The 15,453-nt window shown below is 49.1% G+C and overlaps 1 protein-coding gene and 1 pseudogene across 1 annotated transcript in view; both read left to right on the top strand.

Moving 5' to 3' along the window:
* The window catches only part of Ndufa10 (NADH:ubiquinone oxidoreductase subunit A10), a 34,725-nt gene extending 31,585 nt beyond the window's left edge, over positions 1 to 3,140 (top strand). The window contains exon 10 of the mRNA XM_021171889.3: positions 2,719 to 3,140. Within this exon, the coding sequence (XP_021027548.1) occupies positions 2,719 to 2,787 (69 nt within the window). The 3' untranslated portion in view covers positions 2,788 to 3,140. The remainder of the gene's footprint in view (positions 1 to 2,718) is intronic.
* Positions 3,141 to 11,431: 8,291 nt separating this feature from the next.
* On the top strand, positions 11,432 to 11,919 carry LOC110305386 (DNA polymerase epsilon subunit 3 pseudogene; annotated as a pseudogene).
* Positions 11,920 to 15,453: the final 3,534 nt, after the last annotated feature.

The raw sequence follows: 15,453 nt of genomic DNA, 5'->3' as shown, positions 1-15,453 counted from the left end.
TTTAGATTCAGCATGGCCTCCAGCCCACAGACAAGCACACAGTTAGATACTGGGAACTTAGGGGTGCTTTTATGTATGTTCAAGTGCTGTGCTTTCTCCCCAGAACCCGGGACAGAGCATCCCTCACTAGATTTTATAGGCCAATTAAATACCCCTAAGAATTCCAGAGAGTGGCTTTTGTGAAGCAGTCAGTAGACATTGGTAAGGCCTCAGGTTGGTGGTCTTCAGCTAGTTTTTACTTGCCCTAGTCTAAAATTCAGGACAGTGGTGGTTGAAAGTTCCTGGACATGCTGACCAGCTGGCCACTGGGGTAACACCAACCTCAGTAACTTCACTTGGTAGACACAAGGTGACAGTTGCCACTGCCTCTCAAGCTCCCAACTGCACCTTGGTGAAGCCACCATAGCCACCTTGCACACAGTGGGTAGGGTGTGTGTGCTTTGTTCATCAAGCATAATTGTGGGATTGATTCAACAAATGAGAAGAAGTTGGACCTCTTCAGCTGGATGGCAGTTGGAGAAGCTCTGTGTTTCAGTGGCTGTTCTGCCAGGTCTTCCCCTACACACTGTACCTGTGCGTTTTGTCTGAGGCCATTCCAGACCGGTCACCATCTTCTCTCCGCAGGAAAGCCTCTTTCTGTTAGCTCTGGGGAAGTTGGGGGTAGGGGTGCTTCCAGCCTCTGCTGCCCTCATGCTGCTCATGTACTGATAGGCTGCTCTTGGGGCTGTGTGGTGCATCCTCCTGCTGTGCTAGGCGGGTCCCTATCTCTCACATTGTCTGTCAGGGGTTCTCTCTGACCTGGGCTCTTATCTGTGCCACTGGCTATGGAAGAACAAAGCTGCTGGAAGAGGGAGGCTTAGTTCTCCATCCTTTCAGCCCAGTGACAGCTCCAGGGGCCTCTCCCATGGCTTCCTTGCTTCCAAAGTAGTTCTTTGCCAATGTTTTTCAGGCCTGGGTATTTCAGTGGCTTCCCAAGGCCTAACTAACCTTGTGGGAGTCCTCCCTGCCCCCAGCCCAGTGCTGTGTCCCATGCCTGCCTGCATGCCTGCCTGTACTTCCTGCTTGTGTAATTCACACCCTCTTTATGCACTCCTTCCAAACCAAAGCCCTGGGGACCACAGCCTCTTTGGGGTTTTTTTTTGTTTGTTTGTTTTTTTCTAAGAAGGGAAAAAATAAACTCAGTACAGACTAGGAAACCACAGTACACATCTCTGAATACGTTGTTACCTACACAACAAACTACTGAAACTCACGACAATGATCTGAAGTAGTTAAAATAGTGAATTCTGAAAAAAAAAAAAAAAATCTCCAAGGTTCAAATGGGTATATTTCAAAATACGCCATCACCTGAAAATTTTTTCAGAATTTTTCTTAGGTTCCTAAATTATCATTAGCTAAGATACCAAAAGAAATTAGTTCCTCAAATATTTTAAGTATTGATGATCCAGTCAGAGCCATCAGTTAATGAGTATAGGAAATTCATGAGTAAGTCAATAACTTTTTTCTTTTTTTAACTTTTTTACTGATTCTTGTGAGTTTCACATCGTGTACCCCAGTCCCACTCATCTCCTCCCCTATACCCACCCTTCACCCTTGCAGCCTTCCCCAAAAATACAGCACACACACAAACAACAACAACAAGCATAGGAAACCTCTGATGGAAGCTGGAGTGTGTCACAGTGTGTCCCACAGGATGTCTCTCTGTCCACACATCTCCACTTGTAATGTCCATTGCAGTGAGTCAGTGGTCTCAGGAGAGCTGGTCTTGCCACTCGTCTGCCTTGAGATGATGTGGGGGTGGGCGTGATGCCTGGTCCGTTTAGCCCCTCCCCATCTGCAGCAGTGGGGAGAGCTGACCCTGGGGTCATGAGAGTAGGAGAGCTAGCCCTGCTCCCTCACTGGCTGTATCACTGGGGGAGGAAGGAATTAAGCTGTAACTTCCTTGGACTATACAGTGGAGATGACCCTGATGACAAAGGCACCGGTGAGCCAGCCCCTCACAGGCTGCAGCACTTGGGAGAGTCGAGCCTTGACTGGGCAGCTCAGCAGAGCTGGCTGTGCTGGTGAGCTGGCCCCAAGGGCATGAGAACTGGAGAGCTCACTCGGGTGGTGTGGATAAAGGATTGTAAATGGGCTGACCAGCCCAGCTGCTACCCAAGCCCAGACTGAGGCTCTGAATTCGCCCACCCCAAAATCTATCTCACTTACAATTGGTTGGGGTACATGAAAAGGCTAGCCCTACTGTTCTGAAGCTGCAAGGTCTCCATGAAGCAGTGCAACAGCAGGATAACCAGGAGGAGTCCTGATGAGTCAGTACTGATGGTGTCACAGAAGCCAGACAGCTCGGACTGTGGCCTCTTAGTAATGAGTTCATCGCTGGTTCCCAAGGCTAAGCTACTGTCTCCATTCACACTAGTCAAGCAGGCAGTCAGGCTGAGAACAAGGCATTTTCTAAGCCCAGCCTCCTCTGCCAGTTATCACTGAGTGTCACTGATTTCTTGTCTTTCCTGCTCATCATACAAAATAGAAAAACCAGCTAGGGCTCTGTCTCCATCTGGATCTCTGTCCTGGACAGGACTTCTGTGGGCAAGGCTGCTTCATGACAATGGATCCCTGTTCTTGGGTATCCCTGGTACTGGATGGGCAGTAGCTGACCAACTCTGAGGGTTGGGAAAGTGGTCTTTATTCTAAACAGTGTTTAATTCCTTCCCCCAACAGCTGCCAGGCCGCAAGTACGCCCCTGGGTACAATGCCGAGGTGGGTGACAAGTGGATCTGGCTGAAGTGAAGGGTCCCCTCCGCCCAGCGGTGTCACAGCCATGGAGATGTCTGCTCTGCCCAATTCTGTGAACTCCAGAGCTTTCCAAGACAACAGGAAAAAAGCAAATGATCAAGAAATTGCCAGAAAAAAAAAAAAAATCTAACAAAAAGAGTCTGACCCACGCCTAGGCAGAGATGAAAGAATCAGCTTCCACTGAAAAGGTTCTGGAACCTTCTAGTGATGTTTTGGAATCATCTGGAGGAGAAACAAAACAGGGCTGGTCTGCTGAAAGCCCAGCTCCCACTGGAAGCCCCGTGCCCCAGTGCTGTTCCCTTGAGCCCTTCCAACTTGAAGAAATAAAGCCGGCTCTGTAGCCCCTCCTCCTGTGTCTGCGCGGCACACTTGTGCCTGGTGCCTGAGGATGCTCAGCCCTGCACTTTGGGTCTCTCACACACTGTTGAAGCATCTTTCCTGAAGCATTTGTTCTTTTAACAGCACATTAGAGCAAAAAGGTGAAGAATGGCCACAGACTAGCAGAGCCGAGTCTTAGAGCAGGCTCACTTTCTCAGCCGCCCTCGGGGCCTCTGGGCTCTTATCTCTGAAGAGCAAGCTGAGCATAGGGTGTGGGGTAGTATAGATGCTGTTATCCAAAATGAGGGTGCCAGTCCCAGGTGAAAGAGCAGTGGCATCTTATTGTTCTCCTGCATGGGAACCTGGGGGTAGAGTCCTTAGGAGCTGGTGTCAATCTGAATTGCTCTCCTAAACTGTTTGTACTGAGACCCCTGCTGTGGCTGCTCCGAGCACATGTAACTTGCATTTAACTTAATTAAAACTTAATGAAATTTAGCACTCAGTTCCCTAGTAGCACTGGGCTCCATTCAGGCACACACAGAACACGGTTGGAGAACAGGTCAATATTAGGCAGTACAAGAAGAGAACACTTTGATTTTCCAGAAAAGTTGGCCTTACTGCTGGGGCCACCTACCTGCCTGCGGCCCCTCCCCCTCCCCTTCTGAAATGAGCCGGCCCTGGGATTCTGTGGTTTGAGTAACTTGTGAGCCCTCTGAGAGGGTCAAAGAGAAAGAAAGCATCTTTATCTTGGCTCTGCCTCCTGTCCCTGGCTGGGTGGCACTGCTGCCCCTGAAGGCCCACAGAACAGGCATGCAGCAATGTGAGCAGTAGGTGCTGGGCCACTGTCCAGAGACCTCAGCCATGGTGGCTAGCACGTCAGGACAGAGCCAGGACACTCGGACCCTAAGAGTCCTTCCACGTGCTTGTTTCTTCCCCTGATGACTCTACTCCCTGGGTGTAATGTGACACTTGTGATTTGTGTTGCTACAGAAGTCCATCTGCCCATTCACTCGGTTAGGCAGAAGAGGATGAGTATTCTCCAGTCTCCAGGACGGAGCCCTGAGAGGATACTGGGAAATCCTCTGGTATGGTTTTGATGCGGCTCCTCATCAGTCTCCCCAAAATCTCTACTGCCCTTTAGAACTTGGATCAGGGCTGAAAGATAACCACGCACTCTGAATAGCCCACATTGGCAGCCTCTGCACTTTGAGGGCACTTGTCTTAACACTGGTTCTGTGTGTTTTCTGTTGACAGAGGAAGTCCTCATGGACTTAAGGCTCTCGTGGTTTCCTCCATCTTCAGGAGCGCTAGGCTCAGCCTGCAGCCTGGTGGCAGCTGGCATGCTCCCCAGGTATCTGACTGCTGCCAGTTGTAACCCTCCACACAGCAGTGGTGCTACAGCAAATAGCCACTCACCAGGCAAAGCAATTCAGTAAGGGCAGCATGTGACTAGGTGGCCACTTCAGAATGAAGAATACCAGAGGGTTCAAGGACCGGCAGTCAGGCTACACTTTGTAAGTGGGTGCCTGGCCAGTGCAACAGGAATGAACAATGTTCTCTTGCTTTACACGGGGCCCCTCTTCTAAAGCCTGCTGGCTCCTAATTGCTTGGAAACATCCTGTGTTCTGTTTACCAAAACGGACTTCTGGATTGGCTGTGAGCAGTATGTGCTGGTGCCAAGGAGCCAGGCAGGCCTGCCCTGGGGCTGATGAGCAAGGATAGGGCTGTAGCACCAGGCTACAAGGGCTTTGAAAGGAGACAGCTCAGAGCTGGGTGAATGGAGGGAAGAGCCTGAGGCACCCTGGCCTCTTCATCTAATATAAAGCCAGCCCTGAGGGCAGTGCTTCTGCCAGGACCTCAGCCCTCGGGTCCTTTCTTCCTGTTGGGTTTCTTTAGCGGGAAGCTCTGTGAAAGGAAGCAAACCCAGGATTAGGAGATGACTGGAATTTGAGGGAAATTGCCCTTTTCAGCTGCAAGGCCCTGGACTTGTCCGGAGACTCAAGCTGTGAGTTTTGGTGTGTCCTGTTCTCTCTGGAATTCTCACCAGACACCCTAGGACCAGAGATTTGCAGTATAGGCTTACGGCAAGGGGTCTTCAAAGCAGTATAACAAAGCACCCAAAAGCGCTTGGCTCTTACTACATTTTTTAGTATCCTGACAGAATGTCAAACAAATCCTTTACACCTGCATTTTCCTAGAACGAGGTGGTGCCAGGAGCAGCAGGATCTTTTTCATGCTGTGTGAATTGAAAGCAGAGGGCCTCTGTTTTCCTTCGAAACTCAGTAGCCTCGGGGCAAAGCGAATGGACTTGCCCAGAGCCAGGGTATTCCAGGGGCGGGAGAACGAGGCTCAGCCAGCAGATCAATGGCAAGAAATGAAATGTGCCTCCTTGTAGCCAACCTGGGAGCCAGACGGAGACAAAGACACACACACTGGCTTCCTTCCTCACAGCCCCAGAGGGCACTGCCCAGCAGATGGTAAGATCCAAATGTGGGGATCCTCCACCTCAGACATCCCTAGCACTCCCTGCACCCTTCAGTCCTCTCCACAGCCTGAAGCAGGGAAGTGCAAGATCAGCTTCGAATTGAAGCTATCTGTGGGCCATGCTTTGCCTGCAGGAGGCACAGGGCGTCCACCTGGTTGGCATTCCCTGCATGCAGCCCCACAGATCTGCCTGGCTCCATCCTTCAGTCTGACCTTTAGAGGCTCTGGTTGCTCGGAAAACAACGGAGCAGTGGAGAGGTGAGGGGTGAGGCAGAGCTAGAGAAAGCTTCATGGTGGGTAAGAGCTGGCCAATGTAATAAACTGCACTGGCTTGAAGGACCCTCTCGCCTGGAAATGGATGCAGGTGTAGTTATACAGGAAATGGGTCACGGCTGGTAGGGGCCTGCAGGTATGGCCAGATGTGTGCACCTGCCCTTAATCACCTCATCCTACAAGTCCTTTGTCAAAACAGTTACTTTTGACAAGAGTCATTGTGTTATCAACCTGTTAATCCACTGGCTGGTTCAGTTCCAACTTTCTCAGTGACTGGGCTGGAGAGAGTGGCTGTCCCCAGACCCTGTTACTGATGAAACCCAGGTTATGAAAGGACTCTTCCTTTGTGAGAGTGGGAAAGAAGCCTTACTGATCACCTTATGTCACAGCCAACCTTCAGGCCCTGAGCTCACTCTTGTCACAAGACAGGAGTAATCCATTGAGGAACTGTAGCCACAAAAAGAAGGAAGCCCCAGCATTCTTAGATACCCCCCAGCACACAGAGGTCCTGTGTGATTTGTGTAGAGACCCGAATGTGGATATGCTGTCTGCGCTGTGCTCTGTACACTGTGCCTTGGGAGGGACCCGGAGTCACTCCTGATATTCCTGGCTCCTTAGCGCTCACATAGCTTTTATCTGAGCTCTTAAGAGTGGTCAGTGGGAGGTAAAAAGGTACCCATCAGCCGGTACCCTACCAGCCATGGTGCCTGAGCGCAGGCTCCCACCTAGGGCCGTTCTCCAGACTCTGTTTTTTGTTGTTGGTGGTGATAGGTTGGCGTGTTTGTTGGTTGGTTTGTTTTTTCGAGGCAAGGTTTTCCTGGGTGGCCTTGGCTATCCTGGAACTCATTCTATAGACCAGGCTATCCTCAAACCCAGAGATCCAACTGCCTCAGCCTCCCCTTAGTGCTGGGATCAAAGGCATGGACCACCGCCATTTCAGATTCATTTTTTTTTAAAGGCCACATGAGTCATATTGCCACTCTGGGAGGTGAACATAGCTGCGACTAAGGATGAACAGCCATTGTCCAAACAATACGCTCTGGCTACTGCCCAGTGGGAAGTGTCTCTCTGCAGCGTGGGTATCCTGCTGGAGCTCAGCCCTTGAATCCATCTCTTCAGGGGCTCTTGCTTTCACACAGCATGTTCAGAGTCCTAAGACCTATGGGCCACCCAGTCTTGAGGACAGACCCTGAGGAGGTCTAGATGTCCTGGCTGTCCTGGAGATGGTCTCTGGGCAAAGAGAATCTCAAGGTCCATACAATGAATTGACCCTTGATGCTCTGTTTTCCCACAGCCCTGGATCTCATGTGGCACACACCTCTGCCCTCAGGATTCCCCCATGCAGCTACCCAGCTACCAGCTGCCTATTGTCAAGTCTCTGCAGCCCTGGGGTGCCTTGTGGCCCCAAGGTGACCCTGGTCACCCCTAATGTCAGTGTTCCCTAAGACGAGGAACCACCCCCTTTTGCTAGTCTCCTTGGCCTAAAGTGAGTCTTTTGGCAGGGCTGGTTGGGAACCAGCAGCTGTTGAGGAGAAGGGACCATCTGGGAGAAGGGCGAGCTGGCTCAGGGAACCCTGGACAATAGTAGGGGAAATTACAGGAAATAGGAAGAAATGGCAGATCCGGGCTCTATTTCCAAGCTGCCAAGCTTTTTGAATATACATATAACAGGTATAATTACTTCTCTTCCTTTAAACACTTCCAGATCATCTTTTCCCTTTTTATAAACTGGCCAGCATCCCACCCTCTTGTCAGCAGTACTCAGGCCTCCTCTCCAGCCTTAGGGGCTCCCAGAAGCATCCAGACAGGGCCCGTGGGAAGCCAAGAGAACAGAACCTTAGGATTGCTACAATTATAGATGCTTCTGGCATGTGCTGGGCTGGCAGAGCTACTGTCCTTCCCAGCTACCTCCAGGGAAGACCTGGCACTTGTCTCCAGGCCACCATGTAGTTGCTATGGTTGTGTGCCTATAGGTGTTTCAGGTTGAAGGCATCTGAAAAGTGGGGTTTTCTAGGTATCTATATCTTAGTGAGAGGGACTAGAGTGCTGATCATCTCCTCTGAGTCCAGCTTTGACCTGTGAAGCCTTACGGACTGGGCGGTATCACTAGTCTGGCGATCAGGTGATCAGGATGTAGGCCAAGCAAGAGGGACTCTTGAATCCCACCTACCGCTGTCCATCCGTTCAGACGCCCAGTCTAAGTCTCCTCATTGATTAAGCATGCACATAATAACCAGACAGAAAGGCATGGGATGAAATGACCTAACTGAGGTCCCAATGTTACTGGTCTCGGGCTTCCCAGCTTCCTGACTGCAGGTGCAATGTGAACAGTGGCCCCAAGCTGTTGCCACCACACCTTCCCCGCCGTGACAAGCTGTACTGGATCTGGAGCCAGAGAAAACCCTTCCTCTTTGGCTTAGTTTTATTTTTTTTAATCAGAAGAACAAGAAAAGCAGCCAATACAATAACTCTGGGTATTTCCTATTTTACTTGGCAACATGGCTCCCTTTCAGGGAGGCCAAGAGAAGAGGGACCCTGGGAGATGGGGCATGGGCGAGGTACTGTGTGCACTAAACTGCAGTGGAAGGGGAAGGCCAAACATCACAGCCCTGAGTGCTAGGATTAAAGGCGTGCGCCACCACCATCCGGCTGAAGGGTCTTTTTAATTGGACAAAGTGTGTGTGTGTGTGTGGGGGGGGGGATGTAGTGGGTTGGCCCTATGTTGCTTATATTCTAATGCTAATTTGGGCCCCCCAAAACTGCCCCAAAGACAAGACAGTCTGCACATAAGACACTGAGGGCCGGGCAGTGGTGGCACATGCCTTTAATCCCAGAATTTGGGAGGCAGAGGCAGGCGGATTTCTGAGTTCGAGGCCAGCCTGGTCTACAGAGTGAGTTCCAGGACAGCCAGGGCTACACAGAGAAACCCTGTCCAAAAAAAAAAAGACACTGAGGGACCCTGCCCCAGTTAATTCTGATTGGTAAATAAAGATGCCAGCAGTCAATAGCTGAAGAGAAGAGGCATAGGAGAGGTTTAGGTTTCCCCTTGAGACCACGAGGAAGGGAGGAGGAAAGAAAGGAGGAGAAAGAAAGGAGCCGCCATGGAAGAGGAAGAATGTGCAGGAGGGAGGAGAGCCACAGTGGGGTTGCTGAGCCGTACAAACATATACGTGTGGGCTGGCCAAATTAGAGTTAAGAGCAGCCCAGACGGAACATAGAAATTACTAAGTAGTAAGTCGGAGTTATCAGAAGGGAAGTGGATTCTAACAACATGGAGGGGAGGCAGTTGCCCAGCTATTGTGCTGCCTAAGGGATATTTAAAAATATAAGGCTATATATGTCTTTCATCTGGAAACATATATGGTCAAAAATGGGAGGAAAAAAAAAACCTGTGCAGGGATTTTTAAAACTGTTTTTTTACTACACTAGACCTTGCTAGAGCCACTGATGTGAGTCACGTGCCTTCTTGGCCTCCTGTCCTGCACAGAAGCTGGGAGGACAGATGACAGCTCTCTGGGACCTAACAGGGCCTTAGAGCCCAGGGTACCCTGCAAAGACGGCAGTAGGACTGAAGGCCATAGCTGACATGCATTTGGCTGAGGGGATATCCAGGAGGCCAGCGGCATGTCTTTGGGTCCAGCTCTGGACTCTGACTGGCCACCACCCCTTAGCCTCACGAGCTGACGACAGTAGCTTAAGGAAGTATCCTGCGAGGCTAGTCCTGCCATTTGGGCTCTGCTGGGGGATGGTGTTGAGCACTGTGTATTCAGATGCTGATTTCTATGCCCAGACATCTGGTCCCAGTCAAGCATCTCCGGTCTCACTGTTATGTAAAAATTGTCTTCCCTCACCTCTGATTGGTTAATAAAGAGCTGATTCAGCTGATAACTGGGCAGAGGGAAGGCAGAATATCCGATCCTAGTGATGGGGGTCCCAAGTGAGGGGACTGAGGGAGAGAAGATGTGGAGACCAGGTGGAGGGACCAGGGGGAGTTACCATGAGGGGACACGTGGAGTAGAACAAGTCTGAGCAAGACTCGGATTACAGGTCAAGGACCATGAGGCTGGGACCTTGTAGGGTTAGAATAAATGAGTTAGGGCTGCCAGCTTGTTAATAAATCTATTAGGTCTCAGTGTTGTTCATTTGGGAGCTAGAGTGGGCATAGAAACACTCAGCAGTTGTTTAGGAGCAAGGGGAAAGAAAACCGCCTAAAATTACTTTTACAGGGCTCTCTGAAGGTGTCTCCTCCCGTGTGCTCAGCTCCAAGGCCAGGGCTATAACAACTGGCCCTGACACAGGACACAGAGCACACTTGCCTCCCCCAGCCCTAGCCTGTCCTTCCTAGGCTCTGCCTTCTTGGTTACTGTGAGGTCTGAGTCTCCATTCACAGCCTTGCTTCTGGGGCTAAGATCCTCCCTTGTCCATCTGCTGAGCTGCCCTCTGGAACCTGCAAAGCTGGTCAAGTGGTGCTGAGAGTGAACTCTCTCGCTGTTGAATGCCGACCACTCCCCATCCCTGCCTGAGTTAGGATGTCCAGCCTACAGGACCCTGATTCAGCACTGAAGCATCTTCAAAGATCACCACTAATAAACTAGGTCTCCACCAGTGAAATGAGCCAATCCAAGCCAGATTAGAATATATCAAAGGTGGGTTGATTGGAAAAACTACTCTTGGGTGAGTTCACTGGGCCCATGGGCAGAGGCAGGGAGGTCAGCATAGGGAGATGGGTGGAGGAGGAAGAAGAGAAAGAGAGAGAAGGGAGGGGGAGAAGAGAGAGTAGACCAAACTGTCTGGATTATATAGGGAAAAGTCTCTGGGAAGGGCAGCCAGCCCTTGGGCTGGAAAGTTCAGGGTTGGGGGCAGGGTATATCAGGTAGGGACTGAGGGATGCTGAGAGGACCTGGAGACCAGGTCTGCTTTGATGTGTAAAATATGCACCTCAGTCCCTTGTCCTGGGCTCCAAAACCAAACAACGAGGATAAGGCTTTTGAAACTACGCCTGCTATAAGTACTTTTTCCAATGTCTGCATCAAATATGGATGGTTTTCAGAATCACATAGTGGGCATTTAACAGTACCCACAGTCAGTTTCACCCTTTGGTTTTGTGAACTTGAGGCCATGGTTGGCTGAATCCAGTCTACTCTCACATTGAAACTTGTCTCTCGTTTGTTTATTGTCTGGGCCTGTTTATTTTTTCTTCTATTTTAAGAAAAAAAAATATGACATAGGATACTTTGTTGTTTGTTTTTGTGCCATGGAAGGTAATTAACTTATCACCAGGCATGTTAGGGACAGAATTTTTAATAAAAATTAGATTTCTCTTGAATTTGTCTTTGGTGGGAACTCACATAATTAGCCATATATATAGTCAAGCAATATTGTCAAACAGAACACAGAACTTTGTCAGCTACCCTGTAATTTGTTGTTTTTTTTTTCTTTAAAAAAAAATCAGCATTGAGAACAAAATTCCTGAGATCTTAGCAACGTGGGAAGTCCAGACACCAGAACTCTGAAGAGGAGGTCTGAGATGGCGAAAGCTCAGGCCTGAGCAGACACCTGAGCAATGGTGGAGAGGCCCAAGGACCTAAACCTGCCCAACACCATGTCATTACCAGGATCATCAAGGAGGCATTCCTGAATGGCATTAGCATCTCCAAGGAGGCCAAAGTGCCACCTCCCGCACTGCCAGCATCTTCCTTCTGTATGCCACATGGATAACTTCACAATGAAAGGGAAGCGCAAGTCTCAATCAACGCCAGTGATGTGCGATCAGCCATGGAAGAGAAGGCGTCCCAGTGGTTCATTACACCATTGAGAGATGCTCTAGAAGAGGACAGGCAGAGCAGTGAGGCAAGGAGGAAGAGTCTGAGTAAAAGAAGGACAAAGACAAAAAAAAAAAAAAAAATCAGAGGAGCAAGACAAAAGTAGGGAGGAAGGGAGGAGGAGGGTGAGGAAGGACTGCAAGAGGAAAGACAGAATGAAGAGGAGGAGGCAACTATGTGGAGAGAGTGGGCAGACTGTGGCACACTGGAAGGGACCCTGAGATCCTGAGTGGCGTTTACGGGAAGCCTCTCCCTGCAAGGCATGGCTGTCCTCAGCACAGATGCCTGAGGTCAAACTAAAACCTGGACAGAATGATCCAAACCAGCTCTTCCCAGACTCAGAGCGTCTGTGTTACAGAAACCTGCTGTCTTAGGGTTTTACTGCTGTGATCAGACACCATGACCAGTGCAAGTCTTATAATGAACAACATTTAATTGGGGCTGGCTTACAGGTTCAGAGGTGCAGTCCATTATCATCAAGGCAGGAACATGGCAGCGTCCAGGTAGACATGGTGCAGAAGGAGCTCAGAGTTCTATATATTCATCTGCAGGCTGCTAGCAGAATACTGTCTTCCAAGCTGCTAGGATGAGGGTTAAAGCCAACACCCACAGTGACACACCTACTCCAACAAGACCACACCTCCCTGGGCCGAGCATATACAAACCATCATACCTGCTTTGCTTCATCAGCCTGGAGGTTATGACTTTTTAGTATGAGGGATTCTGAATGACTGCATACTTTGGTATCAGTTGTTTACCTAAGTATATGGCCAGCTAGTTTTTGATCCCATTTCCCTGGCCCTTCAAAAAAGTAATAACTTCCCTGTTGCCTGCTGTGTTCCAAGTCACAGAGGCAATAAAAGCTCAGGGGGGGAAATTGGGCTTTGATCATCATCACCCGTCTGGCTGTACAGTAATTGGCAAATTGTTTGATTGTACAGTAATGGACAAACTGTTTGACTGTACAGTTATGGACAGACTGTTTGACTGTACAGTAATGGACAGACTGTTTGATTGTACAGTAATGGACAGACTGTTTGACTGTACAGTAATGGACAGACTGTTTGACTGTACAGTAATGGACAGACTGTTTGACTGTACAGTAATGGACAGACTGTTTGACTGTACAGTAATGGACAGACCGTTTGATTGTACAGTAATGGACAGACTGTTTGATTGTACAGTAATGGACAGACTGTTTGACTGTACAGTAATGGACAGACTGTTTGATTGTACAGTAATGGACAAACTGTTTGACTGTACAGTCATGGACAGACTGTTTGACTGTACAGTAATGGACAGTAGGTATTAATGGTCAGAATGGTTGTTCTTTAGGAAACAAATAAGAAGCCCTAAGTGAAGGAAGTCTCTTCACTTGATGGTAGCATTACTTGCTTGGTTTCTTGCTTTCTCGACTTAATTAGCTTGTGGTCCTTTATTGAGTGTAGATGCCCAGTCTTCAGGGTGGCTGCGATCCTTGACATACACACTTAAATTCTCAGTGTCTGTTAGAATCTGTCAAGGAATAGTGCCAAGTCTCGAATGCAGGTGGCTTAATCTTCGAGGTAACTCAGTGCCTGCCACGGTAGGATTTAGTGCCACCTCCTGGGAGGTATAAACTCCCAGGTTTTCTTTCCTCTAATCCATCTCCCAGACTTGTGGCTGCGGCTTTTCATGCCCTGACCTCCTGACAAGTTCCAGAGACTTCATCTCCTCCAGGCGCACTCAGTCTTCTTCCTCTCCATGTCTCCGGCCTCTGCTTCCCAGTCCCGCTGGCTCCTCCTTTTACCTAACTTCATCTTCCAGTCTAGGGACGTTGATAACCTACGTAAGTTCCCAGGATTCCTCAGTCCTCATCTCCTGTCCCTTAAAAAGAATGTGAAAACACCTCAGAACCTTCAGGGAAGTGTAATGATGCTCAAGAATCGACAGCTGCTGGAGCTTTGACAGTGTCTGAGGCCTTCGCTTCTCACCACCCATTGCTGCAGGCACTGTCTCTGTCTTAGCCGGCCCCAGAGGCTGACAGGTGATGTAACAGTTAGATAATGTTAAACAGCTGAGGGAATCCACTGGAGAGTTTGTTGAAAGTGACTGGAGACTGTTGGAAAATGTAATTTTTTATACAAATAAAGAACATTCTTTTTTATTATTTTTAAAAGGAGAAAACAATATTCCTTATCATTTAAAAGAAAAACAAACTATCTAAAGAATAGTCCCCACTGCCAGGCCGTGGTGGAGCACGCCTTTAATCCCAACACTTGGGAGGAGAGGCAGGCAGATTTCTGAGTTCGAGGCCAGTCTGGTCTACAGAGTGAGTTCCAGGACAGCCAGGGCTACACAGAGAAACCCTGTCTCGAAAAAACAAACCAACCAAATAAAGAATAGTCCTCACTTGATAATAGCCAAGCGACTGAGACATAATTACAGAATATTCTTTAAGCAAATATTTTCTTCTGCAGGGATCAGTGATCCTACAAAATTCTGTCCATAGATATAGAGATAAACATATATTTATTTATTTATGGTGATTGACCTTTCATCCATATTCAAACATCTCTGAAGTGTATATGTAGCTGAGTGGTAGAGTTCTTGCCAAGCATACATGAAGCCCTGGGATCCATCCCTAGTATTAAAAAGAAGGGGAAAGATGTTTTCCAATCTTGTTTCAACTTCACCTTGCTGAAGACACTGTCTGCAGCATCCCCAATGTCAGTGGGGTAAGCCAGTCCCTTTGTTCTAAAGTGCGCTAAAGCAAACAGCTTGTCACCTGGCTGCTGGCACAAGAGCTGCACCCTTCACAAGAGCTGCACCCTTCCGTGGAGAGGCCTCTCCCCATATCACCTGGAAGCAGAAGCAGCTATTTACCCTCATAGCATAAACCCAAGTTCACATCCAGATAGGACTGAGTGGCTGTCTGCATCAGGGGCCATCACGCTCACATGCCACCCGGTCTCCTTTCTCTCCCTCCCTCTGACCCTGCCAACAACTTGCTGGAGAGCCAGGGCCATAGTCTGCAGCATTCACAACTTGGGTGAGGCAAGCCATTCTCTGTGACCATGTCATGTGCAGCAAGAGGCTGTTGTTCTTATAGTCAATGAGTTTAGAGAAGAATAGTTCAAGCAGGCTATGGTGGCTGTTGGCATACACCTGTAAGTGAAGCATTCGGGAGACCGAAGGAGGAGTACAGAGACCTTGAGGCCAGCCTGGAGCACATAGCAAGTAAGGCCCTACCTCCAAAGATAAGTAGCTAGATACAGGATAGATGGTTAAATGGTCAGTGAATAGAGGGATGGATGGTTGAATGGACAGACATATGGAAGCCTGATTGATTGATTGATTGATTGATTGATTGATTTGAGACAATTGGTTTGGCTGAGGATTCTGGCAGTGATGGATGTGAGATGAGAAGTCCTGGAGTGGGTGGGGAAAAGAAGCTCACAGAACTCCTAAAGGAGACAGCAACTAGATAAAGGTTCACAGGGAATGGTCCACCTCACCCAAGTTGGGGATGCTGTAGACAATGTCCCCCAGGCTCTCCAGAAAGCCAGGGGTCAGACAGATGAAGAGGGAGAGAAAGACTCGGTGGATTTGATGTGGATTTGATGGCTCCTGATGCAAACAGGCAGCTGTGAGCACAGCACTCAGCAGTCAGATCTGGAGGGGAGTTTCCTGGTTCTGAGCAGGAGGAGGGGCCGGAATCTTCAGTTACAGGCCTGAGGTATACAGAAGCCAGGAGTCTAGGCTCCTGGGCTGTGGTGCAGGG

The sequence above is a fragment of the Mus caroli genome, unplaced genomic scaffold, assembly GCF_978045245.1.
Source record: "Mus caroli unplaced genomic scaffold, Mus_caroli_1 scaffold_1, whole genome shotgun sequence".
Taxonomy (NCBI): Eukaryota; Metazoa; Chordata; class Mammalia; order Rodentia; family Muridae; genus Mus; species Mus caroli.
Note: the sequence above shows the minus strand (reverse complement) of the source record. Positions and strands in the feature narration are given on the sequence as shown.